Genomic DNA, 15,417 nt, shown 5'->3' on the forward strand with positions numbered 1-15,417 from the left:
ACCCAAGGAGGGGACATCCTGGCGTGGCTCTGTTGCTCACTGGCATGGTGATGGTGTCCCCTGTGTGGTGTCTTCCTGTATGAATTGGGGTTCCGATGGCCTGGCCCTGGAGGTGTGAGATCAGTGCGGTAGTGCGTGAGAAAATTCTTCCTAAATTGTCAAGTGCCTCATAAACAGAAGGTGGTGATGCTGGCTGGGCATCTCCTCTGAGGTCTCTTCCAAAGCCACACTCTGTTCCCTTGGGAGGATGGAGGCCGCTGGTCTCTCGTCTCCAGGAAGCACAGCTCAGCAGTACGCTGGAGGGCCCCAAAGGTCATGGGCCAGGAGGGAAGAGATGCCATCCTCTGCAGGGCACCTTCTTCATGCCAGGAGCTAGCCACCAAGTCGGGCCCTTTCGTGCATATTTTGTCATTCATTGTCGCCACACTCTGTGAGGTAGGGGCTTGCATTCCCATTTTCGCAGCAGAGAGAACTGAGGTACAGGGGGTGCAGTGACCCTTTCAAGCGCAGACAACTGGGATGAAGCAGGGCTGAGCTTATGGCTCGAGCCTGTCGGGCTCCAAAACCCAGGCTCCTCTCTATAGCCTCAGGCTCCCCGGGGCTGCTGGGTGAGCAGGGGTGTGTGTTGCCAAGTCCTGAGGAAGGGTCTTACCTTTGCAGGTCCCAGGAAAGGCCACGGGGAATGGGGCAGTTCTGGGACAGGGCCCGGAGGAACCTTTGCAGGGCGGGACTGGGTCCTGTGAGCTCCAGGGAAGGATGTGGGTGCCAGTGGTATGGGAGCCAAGGTCGAGGGCCACCCCCAGAGCTGGGGCCTGCCATGTGGGCGCTTCCCATTGTTAGAGCTTTCCAGAGGCCCCTGCAGGCCTGAGGGATAAAGTGGCTGTGCCCAGGTGCCTCCAGGTGCTTCCGGCCACAGCTGCTCTGAGGGCCCCACTGAGTCGGGCCTGGACCTCCTGCCTCCCACAGATGGCCCGCATGCTGCTGAAACGAGGCTGCGACGTGAACAGCACCAGCTCGGCGGGGAACACGGCCCTGCACGTGGCGGTGATGCGCAGCCGCTTGGATTGTATCATAGTGTTGCTGACCCATGGGGCCAGTGCCAATGCCCGCGGGGAGCACGGCAACACGCCGCTGCACGTGGCCATGTCGGTGAGTCCTGGACCCGCTCTGCCCCCCAGCACCAGCCAGAGCTGACGCCCGAGCTGACGGCCCATGTGGTGGGGATGCCAGAGGCCTGCAGGCCCAGAGCACATCTCCTTTTCTGTCCTCTGTACCCTCACTCCCGTGGTGTGACGCGCCAGTACAGCTCTGGCTACTGACTGTGGCCTTGGGCCACCCTGTTGCCTCTCTCAGCCTTGGTTTCCTCATCTCGAAAATGGAGGTGCTGGTGCCCACCTGGCAGAGCTGTAGAGAGGATTAACTGGTAGACACTTAGTAACAAGGAGGAATGTCTACAAGGACACATGCAGCTCCTGGCACGTCCCACAGATGTTAATTCTCCTCCCCTGCGTTTTTAGGGAACAATATTCATCTGCATGTTGTTATGTCCCTGGAAGGCAGGACCTGCTTACACGTCGGAGTGGCCCGTGCTCTGTGTTGGTCACGTGTGCTGGTCTATTGTAGAGCATAGGTCCTGCTCTCAAACGCCCTAATGTCTGGTCACACAACTCCAGTCTGAACATACTGAATGCAGGGGAGGGAATGCTCCTCTGTGACAGACACGTGTGTGCGTGTGTGTGATGTGCACAACGACAGCAATACCATATATACGTACGTCTAATAAGCCTGGGAGTGATAGAATGAGAGAGATCCCCGGGACTCTAAAAGTCATTTTAGGACAAATTCAAAGACATCCTCTTTTATACCAAAGGTCATGATGGTAGAGCAAGAGGCTGAAATTATAAATAAAACCATGGACATTTTTAGTACTGACTGGGCCCTTAGAATTATGTGCAGCAGTTCGCAAATGTTTTGGTCTATTTGATCCCTTTGTACTCTTAAAAATTATTGAGGATCCCAAAGGCTTTTTATTTATATGAATTGTATCTATTTTTATCATATTAGAAATTAAAAGGGAGAAATTTTCAAAATACTTATGAACTCATTTACAAATAACCAAAATTTACCAATCACGTGCTAACATAAATAACATTTTTTATGAAAAACAACTTTTTTTGCCAAAACAAAACCTAATTGACTGAGAAGAGTTGGCATCATTTTACATTTTTGCGACTCTTTTTAATGCCTGGCTTCAGAGAAGTCATATGAATTCTCCTATCTTGTGCTGCCTTTATTCTGTTGCAGTGTATTGTTGGATATATTGAAGACTATGAAGAAAATCTGGCCTCACATAGTAGATATGTCATTGGAAAAGATATGTAGTTGTACCTTTTCAAATAAGTGTGGGTATTCTTTGATACTGCACCAAAACTCGACAAGGAGTATTTTCTGACAAGTTGGTTACAGTGGACAATTTGAAACCATCTCTGCAAACTTTTCCCACATTGTTATGTGAAAATCCACTGGCATCTCTTGCACTTTGCATGGCTCTTTTACCTGTGCATGATTTCATGTCATCCTTGGAAAATATTGGTTCACTCAGTATGCAAAGCTTCCAAAAATGTTGACCCATTTCATGATACAGTATCAAAAACCCACCTTTGCAAATATCACCATCAATCTCATCAGAAAAGTCTTTAAATTTTAGGAAGTTGTCAAGCCCGTCATGGCGTACACGAGTTTTCTGGACTTATGAAAGCTTGATTTTTATTATTGGCACAAAATACTGCCAGTTGTTTTTCTTGAAGTGATGGGCTCACTGCTTTCATTTTTGAGAAAATGTCTCCTCAGTAACCAAGGCTGAACAATTGCAGTTTGCCTGCCAGTCATTCTTTCAAGTAAAAACAGTGTTCTGTTTAAAAAAAAAAAAAAACAAAAAAGTTCTGCTCTCAACTCCGACAATTGCAAAAATGCTTTTCCTCAAGACACTATCATACTTTGTTATGCCACAGAAATGCCTTGTCTGTACTCCATTGTATGACAGAATACACAAGTGTTGAGATTTAGTAAAATGGAACAATTCTTACTATTTCATCAAGGGCATTCTTAAGTGAATGGCTTTTTAATTTATTTATTTACTTTTACTGCGAGTGCATGGCAGAGAAGAAAAACCATAATGACTATTAGTTTAATGTGTCTGCCTTGCTCAGGGTTCAGGCACCAGCAGTTTCATTCACCGTTGTTTTTACACCATCGGTGCAAAAGTCAGTACAGTGCAAAGGCAAACATTTTGTTATTTTTTATGAAAACTGTTTTAACCTCGCGAACCTTCCGAAAGGGGGGTCCACAGATCTTACTTTGAGAACTGCTGACGTACGCACTTCATGATTTTCCATGTAATCCCATCTTCACAGTTTTGGGCACATTCATGAACCGCTTTTACAATGATGAACTTCATCATTTCTTTTGGCAGGCTTTTAAACTTACTTAAATTTATTTTGAGGGAAGTGTTATAACACTACTGTAAATGGTTAAACCAGCGCCAAAAAAGGAAACACATAACTAATGAAAACACACGTGTTTGCCTGTGCCCTTATAAATCCCAATGGTATATATGAACATCTGTTTGGATGACTGCATTCTAGACATACCTCTTCATTCTCTAGGCAAGGAAATCAGGCCCTGAGAAGAGGGGGGGCGGTCGTAAGGCCAGAGCTCAGGCCTCCTGGCAGCCTGATTGTGGCTTTGTCCTGAGAAACCATGCCATGCCCTGCCCCCACCCAGCCTGCAGATGCAAACTGCCGTGTCATGTGCAGGGAGGCTGCCAGGGGGGGGGGGCGAGTACGTGTGCTCAGTTACCCCCTCAGAACTGGCACCCTGGACTGGAAGGGCAAGGCGGCCTTCCCTTTCCTTGCTCGTTCTCTCCTGCCGCTCCTGAAAGCAGTCAGCAGCCCCTGACCCTTCAGTGTCCTCTTGGCTTCTGGGTCGGGGGTCATAGGTACATTGCTTCCTTTTTGAAGGAGCTAGTGGGGCTGGGGTTGGGCGAGTCACTTCCAGTTTCTGCCTGGGTTGTAAAACCCTCACCTGGAGATACTTGTAAGCCTGTTTAGCAGGGCACCAGCCTTCACATTGTAGACTTGAGAATGTCAGATCGATGGAGGTAGAAGATCAAAGGTTCCAGTGTCTCTCCCCGAGCTGAGGAGAGGCCCATGGAGTTGGTGGGTAGGGTGGCAGAGACAGGGTCCTTTTTATCTTCATTTCGCTGAGCTTGTGTATTTCCCCCTCACCCCATTTCCCAACAGAAAGACAACGTGGAGATAATCAAGGCCCTCATTGTGTTTGGGGCAGAGGTGGACACCCCAAATGACTTTGGGGAGACTCCTGCCATCATAGCCTCCAAGATCAGCAAACGTATGTGCTCGGGACCAGCATGGGGCAGGGGTGGGTGGGGCTCGGGACTGGGGAGGAGGGAAGCCCTGCTGTCAGGTCCCAGCAGCCTGTGTATCCCCACTCCCAGTGGCTCCCTGCACAGCGTTTCTAGGAGGACCTGGGAGGCTGAGAGGGGAAGCTTCCTTTACCCAAGAACAGGGGCCCTGACCAGTAGATGGAGCCCACCAGGGGGCTTACCGCCCCATCCCACCTCAAGGTGCCAGATTCAGGGGGCGGGGAGGGGACTAGGCAGCAGCAGCAGCCCTGTCCCTCGCCCTCGGGGATTTCACTGACGGAACCACGACCTAAATGTGCGTGCATGCCCTCATGCTCACGGGCAGCTGCATGCACTGCATGCTTGCGTGGTGAGCCTTGCCTTCAGGGCTGGAAAAGGCGGCTCCTCCTCACTGGGAGCCTGGAGCCCCCTCTGCAGGCTGCAGAGGCTGCTGGGTACCTGCTAGCGTGTGCATGGGAGGATGAGCCTACGTGTCCACGAGCGTGCACGTGCGCTGCTACTTCTTATGGCATCCTTTTCAGTTCTCCCACCCGTTAGGTAGGAGTCAGTGCCCACTGGCTGGCTGGTTAGTCACTTTCTAGCTCTGAAAGGGACTCTCCATTCGGCAGTTTTGAGAATTGCTGAATATGGAGGTGGGAGTCCTGCTTTCTTGAGTGGAGTTGAAAGAGGGAGTCCCCAAACTACACTGCCGTGCTCTTTCCATATTCCATGGGCCACCCCCAGTGCTTGCCCTGGCCCCAGGAAGCTGCTTTGGGTGTCACAGATCAGAGTCTGCACACCCATCAGGCTGGGGTCAGGCGTTCCCCCACGTTCCCAGGCAGCCTGGTAGATGGGAGAGGTGACGTGTGTGGGAAGGAGGGGCCTCTCACGCATAATGACATCACTTCTGATCCTGTGCGGTCTCCCACTCCCAAACCATGACAAGTTGTCACCAGGAGGTCACTCTTAACTCTGCTGAGAACCGTAGGGGCCGACCACCGCCTGCCACTCCTCCCAGCAGTCCCCGCGGAGCCGGGCTGCACAGCAGCGCATCATTCCTTCTCCCTGGAAAGATCTCAGCCCCCAGCAGTCAGCTTAAACAACCTAGGTAGGCCTCGCCCCTCCCAGGTCCCCTCCTCTCCAGCGGGTTCCCAGGCCCTCAGATCAGAGCTCCTGATTGGAAAGAAAACAGGGATCCAGCATGGAAGTCATTGAAATGAGCAGGGAGGATGGGCAGGATTTCTTAGCCTTTGAGGGCAGCCAGCAGCCCATAGCGCCCAGAGGCCGGTGGGGTCCCTGGCTAATGGCCCATAGTCCATTTCCCCTGAGAGGACGCCCTGGACATGGGTCTTAGGTCTGGGCATCTGCCATGGTCCATGAGGTGGGTGCTTTCGTGGCCTCTCCATCCCCCTGGAAGCTCAGGGTGGGCAGTAAGTAGTACTGTTGGGGGCCCCAGAACCCCTGGTCCTTGGGCTTCAGTGAGGAGCTTCTGCTACGCTGCTGACCCTCTGTCAGATCCGAGGCCTGTGTGCTCCCCCGCTGGCCCTTTCCGTTATCGGCAGGCTTTTGAACATGGCAAGGCAACAGTATGTACCCCCTTCATCCTTGGTACTGTGGAGACAGCCCTCAAGGAGACCCCGAATCTCCTGTGGGCTGGCCCACCCAGGGCCCTAGATTGTTTGGGAGTGGGGTCCCCTGAACAGGGCAGTCAGGATTGGCTGATCCTTGGCAAACCAGCCTTTTCTTTTTCTTTTTTTTCTTTTGCTATTGGGGTATTAGACACCAGCACTTTCAGCCAGGAGAGCCCAGCCCAGCCTGGAGCTCAGGAGAGGCAGGGCCAGCAGCCAGTTAGTCCTTCTGGTTCCCCCCGCTCCCCCTGCCTATCCCCGTCCAGGACCTGCCCCCCTCCATCTTTATCTCTCAGTTTTACAGGCAGTCAGTCACCCAAGCCAGGCTGGATGGTGGCCCGGGGCACGGCGTCAGATGGGTAATGCCCTGGCCCTAGAGGAGCCACAGAGCCTGGCCATACCCCGAGTTAGCTGTCACCCTAGTTCCCTCTTCTCCTTTTTCTCAGCTGCATGCCAGCACATATACCCTTCCTCACCACTCTCTCCCTGACACTCTGTCTACTGCCTCTCCTGGCCAGTCTCCTGCTTCTGTTGCCCACTCTCTGGGTACTTGCCTGGTGAGGGAGAGACCCACCACCTCGCAGCCCGCCTTCCTGCTTCGCTGCTTCTAGACTGTGCACACTGGTGGGGAGGGCCCGTCAGAATGGGATGACGTGGCACTGCTGGGCCAGGAACCTGGTGCTGGGCTGCTTGTCAGGAGGGCAGCTAACCCACTGGGTGGGCACGGGGTGAGCCTCGGGCACAGGCGAAAACATGGACATAGTGGTCGTGAAGGAAGTTTCCAGAGCTGGGAGCGGGGCGAGGGGCATCTGAAGAGTGGTTGGGATAGCTTCCTTCATTCACGGAGTTAAATCCTGAGGAAGGAGCATCCTGACTCAGCCCTTTGGGCTCAGTGACCTTGGAGGACTCATGGAACCTCTTTGAGCCTCCTCTGTAAATTTCAATAACGATTCTGGTGCTTGGTCGTCAGCAGCACCAGCCTGATACAGGAAAAAACGCATTGTAAACTGCAAAGCACAGGACACGACTGGGGTGCTTGTGCTTCGCAGCTTTGGGGTAAAGACATTGAGGAGAATCCAGGCACTGGCCAGACAGGTGGGGTGGGCCCTCCCAAAGCAGTGGACTCCCCTCTGTTCCAGCCCATTTCTCCCTGAGGGGCCTGTGGCCTCTGGCTCAGCTGTGTCTTGGGACAAAGAGCCCTTCCTGGGGGTGGCAGGCACATGCTCCTGCTGGGGACAATGGGGTGTGGGCACAGCTCCAGATTTGCTGCGAGACCCGTGGGACGGGGGCCCAGCACCTACCTGGCCCCTGCCCAGATGCCCTGTGCCCCGCAGAGCTGCAGGACATCACGCACATCTCCCGAGCCCGGAAGCCATCCTTCATCCTGAGCTCCATGCGGGACGAGAAGCGGACGTAAGTGAGGAGGGAAGGGGGGCCACACGGGTGAGGCTCTGCAGGGTGTCCGCAGCGGGCTCTGGGCTGCTGTCCAGTCGGCCCAGGGGCTGCGAGGTGGCTCACGTCCTCTGTAGCTCACAAGGAGGAGATTGAGTCTCTAGAGAGCCTGGGTCTGCTCCTTTGTCAGTGGCTGTGCAGGCCTTGGGTCACACGATGCTGCTGGACGTGATGCTGGCTGCAGTCCTGTCCCTTTCCCTGCAGCCCTGTCACGGTTGTCGGGAGACGGCCCAGTTCCCCTCTGGAGGGCCTGCTTCCCTCTGACGCACCGTGCTCCTTACCCGCCCCCCTTCATAGAGCTGCTTGCCCCCCCACCTGTGTGCACCCAGGCCCATCGCACGAGGCAGGCCTGGGTGATGGGCACAAAGCAAAGCCCACAGCCTGTCCCGGAGGACAGCCTCTGGGGCCCAGGACCAGTGCCCCAGCACAGAAGGTTAGCAAGACAGACGTGGTTCCCATCAACTGCTTTCTGCATTCCCGTTGGTAATAGAGGTGGTTTAGTCTGTTTATTACTTTCCCACAAGCCTAAAAGCCGTCCCAGGGAGGTATTAATAACTGCAGAACCTGAGTCCCCAAGAGGTTAAGTGACTTGCTCAAGGTCACACTGAGTGTCAGAGCGGAGACTCAGGCCCAGGTCTCCCTGAGTCTGTGCCTTTGCTGCTGCTGCAGGCTCTCTCCTGGCCATGTCCCAGGGCCAGCCCCACAGGGAACACACCCATAAGCAGATCAGCCCTGCTCCCAGGGCCAGACACCTGCATGGGGGCGGGGGGGGGGGAGCAGGGCTCTGCAGCTCCTCGAAGGGCGCTTCCCCTTGTTCCCCTTGGCCTATCCCACTTGTTTTCTCGGCCACCTTGTAATGTGTGCCCTGGGGTGCACCTGCCCATCAGCGTTCTAACCTCCCCTCCCACTGTGCCCCCTGTGCCCTTCCTGCGATAGGGCTGAGGTGAGAGTCCAGACACCCCCACATGTGTCTGAGAGCCACAGCTCAGCCCTGCTCCCTCTGGGTTGATCCCTCCGTCGCCAGCCCTGCATCCACAGAAGGGTCTCTGGCATGTTTGCCTCCGTGGTCAGGCCCCATAGGCCTCCAGAATGGCACGGCCTCCCCTGCCACCCTCTGGGCTTGCTGCAGGGCTGGGCAGCTTGTCCAGGAAAAGATGAGGGACCCTGGAGTCAGGACATGCAGGCCTCCTTCACTTATCAGCTGTCTACTGAATGCCTTCTGTGTGCACTGGGTACTTAGTGCTGCAGAGCAGAGGCGGCCCCTGCCCTCAGGGAGTTTCCAGTCCAGTGGAGGAGAAAGATCGTAAACAAGTGAATAAAAAAACGATTGCTTATGGAAGCGAGAAGTGCTCAGCGCGAAGGAAGTGGGTGGAGGAGGAAGGAGCAGGTTGCGCTGGAGGGTCCTGATGGCATCAGGACAGGCTTCTCTCAGCAGTGACATTTAAGCTGAGATGGAAAGATGAGAAGGAGACCAGAGGGAAGGTTCCAGGTCTGTGCACAGACCATGGAGGCCTTCCCCCCGGGGCAGGGGGCTGGGCACGGCAGGACGGAGGGAGACATGTCACGGCGTGTGGGAGATGCGTGACTCAGAAGTCAGCAGACCTGGGTCCAGATCCAGCCGGCATCACTTACCACCCATGTGACGGTGGCAGTCACCTGACCTCTGAGCTTCATTCTGTCAGCCATGCACAGGGGTAACAGGGAGTGTCCGCCTCCAGGGGGGTTGGGAACACTGAAGTGAGTTCATGCTGGCAAAAGCCCCCACAGCTCCTGGCACATAGAGTCCTTCCCCCCGCCCCCTCCTCCCTTGCTGCTCCCACCTAGGTGGAGAGTCCTGACCCTCCTCTGCCACCCCTTTCTTACCCAGCTGCAGGATACCCGCACCCCTCCCTGCCCAGTCCCGTTTAATTCACACAGACTTACCAGACACCTGCTTCAGGTCAGGCCTGGGAGTGGGAATGTAGACCTGACCAAAACCTCAGAGCTGGCTGCCCTGAGAGCTCCCCACCCAGCGTGGGGGACAGCCCCAGGTGTCTGCTGGCTAATTACCTGCCCCCTGCTGCCCCTTACCTGGCTTTTCACCTCCAGAAATACACGTCTGTTCCTTTATGACTTCACCCCCCCACCAAGCCCCAGTAGCGCAGAGCTTGGTCTCACGTGCTCACGTGCCTGGCATGGCACCGATGCCCAGGGACACAGGCTCAAGTGCGGATGTAAAGTGCCGGGCTGTATGGACCCTGTTCTCTCTCACTGTTGTCCCCACTACAGCCACGACCACCTGCTCTGCCTGGACGGAGGGGGCGTGAAAGGCCTGGTCATCATCCAGCTGCTCATCGCCATTGAGAAGGCCTCGGGCGTCGCCATCAAGGACCTCTTTGACTGGGTGGCAGGGACCAGCACAGGGGGCATCCTGGCTCTGGCCGTTCTACACAGTGAGGGCAGCCACCTGGGCAGCAGGGCAGGGCTGGGTAGGGTCGAGACCTGCAAACTTTTGGGTAGACCTTGTCTCGACTCAAGTGGTATCTCCTTCCTGGAGCGGTCGGGCTGCGTGACACTGCCTGTGGGGACCTCCCAGAACAGGGTCCAGCCTCACCCAGGTGGGAATTGGCCTCAGCCTCAGCATCCCTGATGGTGATTGCTGGCCGATGCAGTCGGCTCCCATACTCTCTAAGTGCCCTCTAGGTCTGAAGGCACCGGAAGAGGACTCTCCTGCACCCGAGGCAGCAGGGCCGGGCCTGTGCTGGGTGCTAGGGACACATGCCCCACCCAGGGAGCCCCAGTCCGATGGGGGAGGCACAGACATCTGGGTGCTCACTGAGGGAGGACGCTATGGCCTGGCAATCCAGGGTGTGTGGGGACATGGGCACAGTCAGTGAGCGTCCTCTGGGGCTCTGGGGCGAGGAGCATCATCAGTAAGTTGCCAGGGTTTTGTCCCCACAGTTGACTGCCTGGGATTTCACATCGTTTTGATGATTCTCATCATAGCCTTGCGAGGTTACAGCTGGGGAAACTGAGGACCAGGGAGGGTCACCCAGTGAGTCAGGCAGAGCCGGGCCTGGGTCTCCATCTGTATGCCCAGCTCTCTCCCCTGGCTCCGGGCCCCACGTCCCCTCTCTGGTCTTCAGTTTCTGTCTTCTACGAGAGAAGGGCCATCTCGGGACTAACGCCCCCCATGGGGGCATCAGGTGGGTGGCGGGGCAGAGTGGGCAGAGATCCTAGCCTGTCCTCCAGAAAGGGTCACTTCCTCCTTCAGGGGACATTTGTCCCCCATCCAGCGTCTTCAGATTCCCAGGGCTGTGGAAGGGATCTGAGAAATCACCCAGTTCAGTCTCTCACATGGGCAGAGCCCCTCTCCTCAGCCCGCCTGCTTGTACACCCCAGGCGGGTGAGGCGTCCTGAGCACTTTCAGTATCGTGTGAGGTGCAACCTGCCCTTTGACGCTGTCTGTTGTCGGAGGCTCAGAGGACAGAGCTAGTCCTCTTCCATGACAAACGGTGGATTTAGATTTCCAAGCTTATACACATTTAAGGAAAATACTGCAGAATTATGACTACAGAATCAAGCAGAGCCCTGGGCTGCCGAAGGGGTCACCTGCTGGTGTGGGAGGGTGCAGAGGAGGCGCCCAGGGGCCCGAGCTTGCTCAGTGCCTTGGGAAAGCCACCCCCCTCCTGCCCCCGGTCACGGCCTGTGCTCAGGCCCTGTTGGGCATGGCCCTCGCGTCTCTCCCCACCTCTGACTCCCTTGTTCTCAGGCAAGCCCATGGCCTACATGCGTGGTGTGTACTTCCGCATGAAGGATGAGGTGTTCCGGGGCTCGCGGCCCTACGAGTCGGGGCCCCTGGAGGAGTTCCTGAAGCGGGAGTTTGGCGAGCACACCAAGATGACGGACATCAAGAAGCCCAAGTAAGCCTCCTCCGTGGGCCTGGGGTTTGGCCCCCGCTGTGTGTCCCTTCCGCTGTTCTGGGGGCAGAAGGCTCCCTGTCCTGTCTGACTACAACTGGGGGGCTGGGCGGGGAGCCACTTCTTCCTGTATAAGTGAGAGAGTCCTGCTGGAGTCACAGGTGCAACACACCCTTGACCCATGTGTGCCGTTTTTCTACCAACACCACGTCCTGGGGTCAGAGGGAGGAGATTCTCATCCAGCACACACTCAAAACTTCTTTGCTGAGCATGGCTCTGCCCTTGGCACTGTGTGTGTGTGTGGGGGGTGGGGGGTGTTCTGGATGCGGCCATCCAGAAAGGCTTACAATCTGGTTGGGAGATAAGTGACCTAAAAATAATGGCAGCCAGGCAAGGCAGCAGCACTTACTTAGGAGGTTCCAGAAGTGCCTAGAATACTGCTGCTTCTTTGTAGTACTCCGCACCCCAGAATTACTCTATTGTCAGTCTGATGCCCGTGTCATCTGCTAGACAGTGAGCTCCCTGAAGTAGGAATGTGACCACCTTGTTTTTTCAGCAGCCCCAGCACCTAGCACAGTACCTCTCCCAGAGCAAGCCACTGACAAGTGTTTGTCAATTGACTGTCTGTGGGAACAAGAGGGACAGAAGACTGAGGGTGAGGTAGTCAGGGAGGGCTTCCTGGAGGAAGTGAAGTGTGAGTGAGGCCTAGAGGGTTTGGGGGAGGATTTTTTTTCATAATAAAGCCTTTTTTTTTTCATTGAAGAATAATACATAGTCTTTTAAGAAAATTGGAAAATACACAAAGTAGAAAGAGGAGGAAATATTGCCCATGATTCATTAACCGAAAGATGTTTTTAAAATGTCTTTGTATATTTTATCATAGACATTTTTTTCTCTTTTTTATAGTGAAATAGAACTTACATTTAGAAAAGTACATAAACCAGTTCAATGAATAATTGTAAAGCAAACACTCACATGACTAAAGCACTTGCGTGTGTGTGCCCTCCCCCTGGGGTAGCTGCTCTCCTGACTGGTGTAAAATGGGATTTCCTGGCTTTCCTATATAGTTTCACCACCTGTGAATGCAGCCTCGAGCAGCATGGTTACTGTCTTGCCTGTCTCTGGGCTTCGATGGAATCATTTTGTGCGTTATCTCTTCTTTCCCTCACTTCTTTTGTTGGCGTGGTCCCTGCTGTTGGGCGTAGCTGTACGTTATTCATTCTCGATCCTCAGGTGACCAACCCCCAAAATTTATTTCTCCACATACCTTCAACGGACACTTGGGTTGTTTCCAGAGTAGAGCTCTTGCGCAGAGTGCTGCAGTGAACGTTTTGGGACTTGTTTTCTGACCCACATGTGTACAGGTGTCCTTGGGGCACATGCCTAGGAATAAAGCTGGCGAGCCCTGGCGGATGCATGGCCTCAACTCTCAGGTTCTGCCCACCGTTTTCCAAAGTGCTGGTTTCTATTTTTACTCCATTCAGGGCGTCAGTTTGAGAGTTCCTGTGGCCTTGCATTCTGGCTAATGTTTCCGTATTGTCAAATGTTTCTGTCCTTACAAATCTGAGGGGGGTAAGGTAATGTCTGTGGTTTGAATTTTCATTTCCCTGATGACGAAGGAGGTTGAGCAGCTTTTCAGTTTTAAAGGCCATTTGGATTTCCTCTTTTGTAAAGTTCCTGTTCAAGTGTGCTGCCTATTTTTGGCAAAATTGGGCTGCGTGATTGTTGGGTTATGAGGCTTCTTAATGACCTTTATATTTTGAAAACTTGTCCTTTGATGGAGACATGGATTTGAAATCTTTTCTCTCACTCCATGGCTTGTCTTTTCACTCCTTTATGGTATTTTGTTGGTGAACAGGTGGGTGCTCTTAATGTGGTAGAATTTATAAATGTTTTCCTTTTTCTAGTTTGTGCTTTTCTGTCTCATTTAAGAATCCTTCCTTAACACGAAGCAGGAAGCAGTCTCCTGCTTCCTGTGTCAGGTTGGAAAGCTCTCTAGATCTGCCTTTCTTGTTGAGGTCTTTCATCAACCTGGAATTGATTTGTGTACCGGGGAGACCCACCTTCATGTTTCCCACGTGAATAACCCATTTCCCCAGCCTCATCTGTGCAGAAGCCTGTCTGCAGGCCTTACTTCCTTGGCGGTGGGTCAGGAGTCCTTTCTCAGGTCTGTTCCTACCTGTGTTCTCCTCCACTGGCTGGATGTCTGTGCCTGTACCCAGAACACAGAGCCCTCCCTAATTCTACAGTGTTTTACTAAGTCCTGGTTTCCAGGGCAGCCAGGCCTCCCACCTTGACCTTCATCTTCAAGAGTCGTAGCTCCTCTTGGCGGCACTGTAGCAAAGTGCTTAAGAGTATGGGCCCTGAAGTTTTTTCTTGAAAATAAGAATGTGCTACCTGCCTCCTGGGGTTTTTCTTGAGGAGTGAAAACATTGATATTTATAAAGTACTGAAAAAGCACTTGGCACCTGGAAGTGCTATAGAAAGGTCAGATATCACTACTTGTCCATCCACATAAATGGTAGCGTCAGTGGCAAATTCTATAACAAATCTTGTTCGGATTTCTATTGAGATTTGTGTCAGAGAGGTCCAACACTGAATCTGTGGGCTTATCTGGGGGAGAATTGACATCTGAAAATACTGACTCTTCCAATTAGAGAACGTAGTGAAACAGACCATTTGTGTAAAGTTTCTCAGTAGTGTTTTACAATTTCTGAAGAGATCTTACATATCTTTTCTTTTTATTCTTAGGTATTGCATATGTTTTGTGCCGTTGCAGATTATACATTTTAAAACACTCATTTTTCTAACTATAGCTGGTATTTAGAAATACTATTTATTCATTTATTTAAAAATATTTAATTGGGGTAAAATACACATAACATACAATTTGCCATCTTCACACCATTTTTAAGGGTACAGGTCAGTAATGTTAAGTATATTCACATCATTGTCTCACTAATCTCCTGCACTTTTGCATCTTGCAAAACTGAAACTGTACCCATTAAACAACTCTCCATTTCTCTCTCCCCCTACCTCTGGCAGCCAACCACCATTCTACTTTGCATTTCTATGAGTCTGACTACTCTAAGGAAGTCATGTGAATGGAATCATATAGTATTTGTCTCTCTGTGACTGGCTTAGTTCTCTTAGCATAATGTCCTCAAGGTTCATTCATGTTGTAGCATGTGTCAGAATTTCCTTCCTTTTTCACACGGAATAATATTCCATCGCACGCATATATACCACATTTTGTTTATCCATTCATCTGTTGACGAACATTTGGATCGTTTCCACCTGTTAACTCTTGTGAAAAATGCTGCTGTGCCCCTGGGTGAGCAAGTACCTGTTCAAGTCTATGCTTTCGATTCCTGGTCCCTTTTACAGAGAGAATTCTATGGGTTTAGTATGCTAATATTTTGCATCCATGTTCACGTGTGAACTTGATTTAATTAATTCCATATACCTTTCCTTATCTAGAATTGACTTTCTGTATTTTAAATCTATCTTTTTTTAAAGTCTCACAAGACATTATTATTGTTTTCTGAAGTTGATGTTCATTTAGGTTTATCTAGTAATTCTGGCTAACGTACCGGTAAACCAGATCTCTGGGGGGAGAAGCCCTGATGGATACTCTTTGCCAGTTCCCATGGCATAAATGCTCCCACCATGGTCAGTTTCACGCTACCAACAGTTTAACAACCAGCTTGTGAGATTTAGCAATAGTTTCTTACAAGCAAGTACACGCTGGCTCTGGCACACCATTGGGTATATATGTTTGTGTGTATATATATGTGTATGTGTGTGCATTAGTGTATGTATATGTGTCTATCACTTCTTTGCTCCACATTCTCTCCTGCATCTCAGACTTCCATCTGTGAGCACTTTCCTTCTGCCTGAAGTGCGTTCTTTTGACTTGTCTGTAGAGTGTCTGCTGGTGGTGAATTCTGCACTTGCAGAATTATTTGAAAATAAGTTTATTTCACTCATCAGTTGAAACTACTTTTATTTCACT

General features: G+C 52.3%; 1 protein-coding gene across 7 annotated transcripts in view; it reads left to right on the top strand.

Moving 5' to 3' along the window:
* PLA2G6 (phospholipase A2 group VI) overlaps positions 1 to 15,417 on the top strand; it is a 57,279-nt gene that overhangs the window by 35,830 nt on the left and 6,032 nt on the right. For 2 of the 7 annotated variants that reach the window (XM_088796476.1, XM_088796484.1), the window contains 7 exons: positions 967 to 1,149; positions 4,302 to 4,410; positions 5,370 to 5,531; positions 6,348 to 6,410; positions 7,386 to 7,464; positions 9,772 to 9,935; positions 11,255 to 11,405. In XM_088796476.1, coding sequence (XP_088652602.1) covers positions 967 to 1,149; positions 4,302 to 4,410; positions 5,370 to 5,531; positions 6,348 to 6,410; positions 7,386 to 7,464; positions 9,772 to 9,935; positions 11,255 to 11,405 — 911 coding nt within the window. Of the gene's footprint in view, positions 1 to 966; positions 1,150 to 4,301; positions 4,411 to 5,369; positions 5,532 to 6,347; positions 6,411 to 7,367; positions 7,465 to 9,771; positions 9,936 to 11,254; positions 11,406 to 15,417 lie in introns of all 7 variants that reach the window. The other 5 variants (XM_019752976.3, XM_074326395.2, XM_088796478.1 and 2 more) reach the window with 4 other exon arrangements.

This window comes from Rhinolophus sinicus, chromosome 1 (assembly GCF_057876585.1).
Source record: "Rhinolophus sinicus isolate RSI-liver-muscle chromosome 1, RSI-T2T, whole genome shotgun sequence".
In the NCBI taxonomy this organism is placed as follows: Eukaryota; Metazoa; Chordata; class Mammalia; order Chiroptera; family Rhinolophidae; genus Rhinolophus; species Rhinolophus sinicus.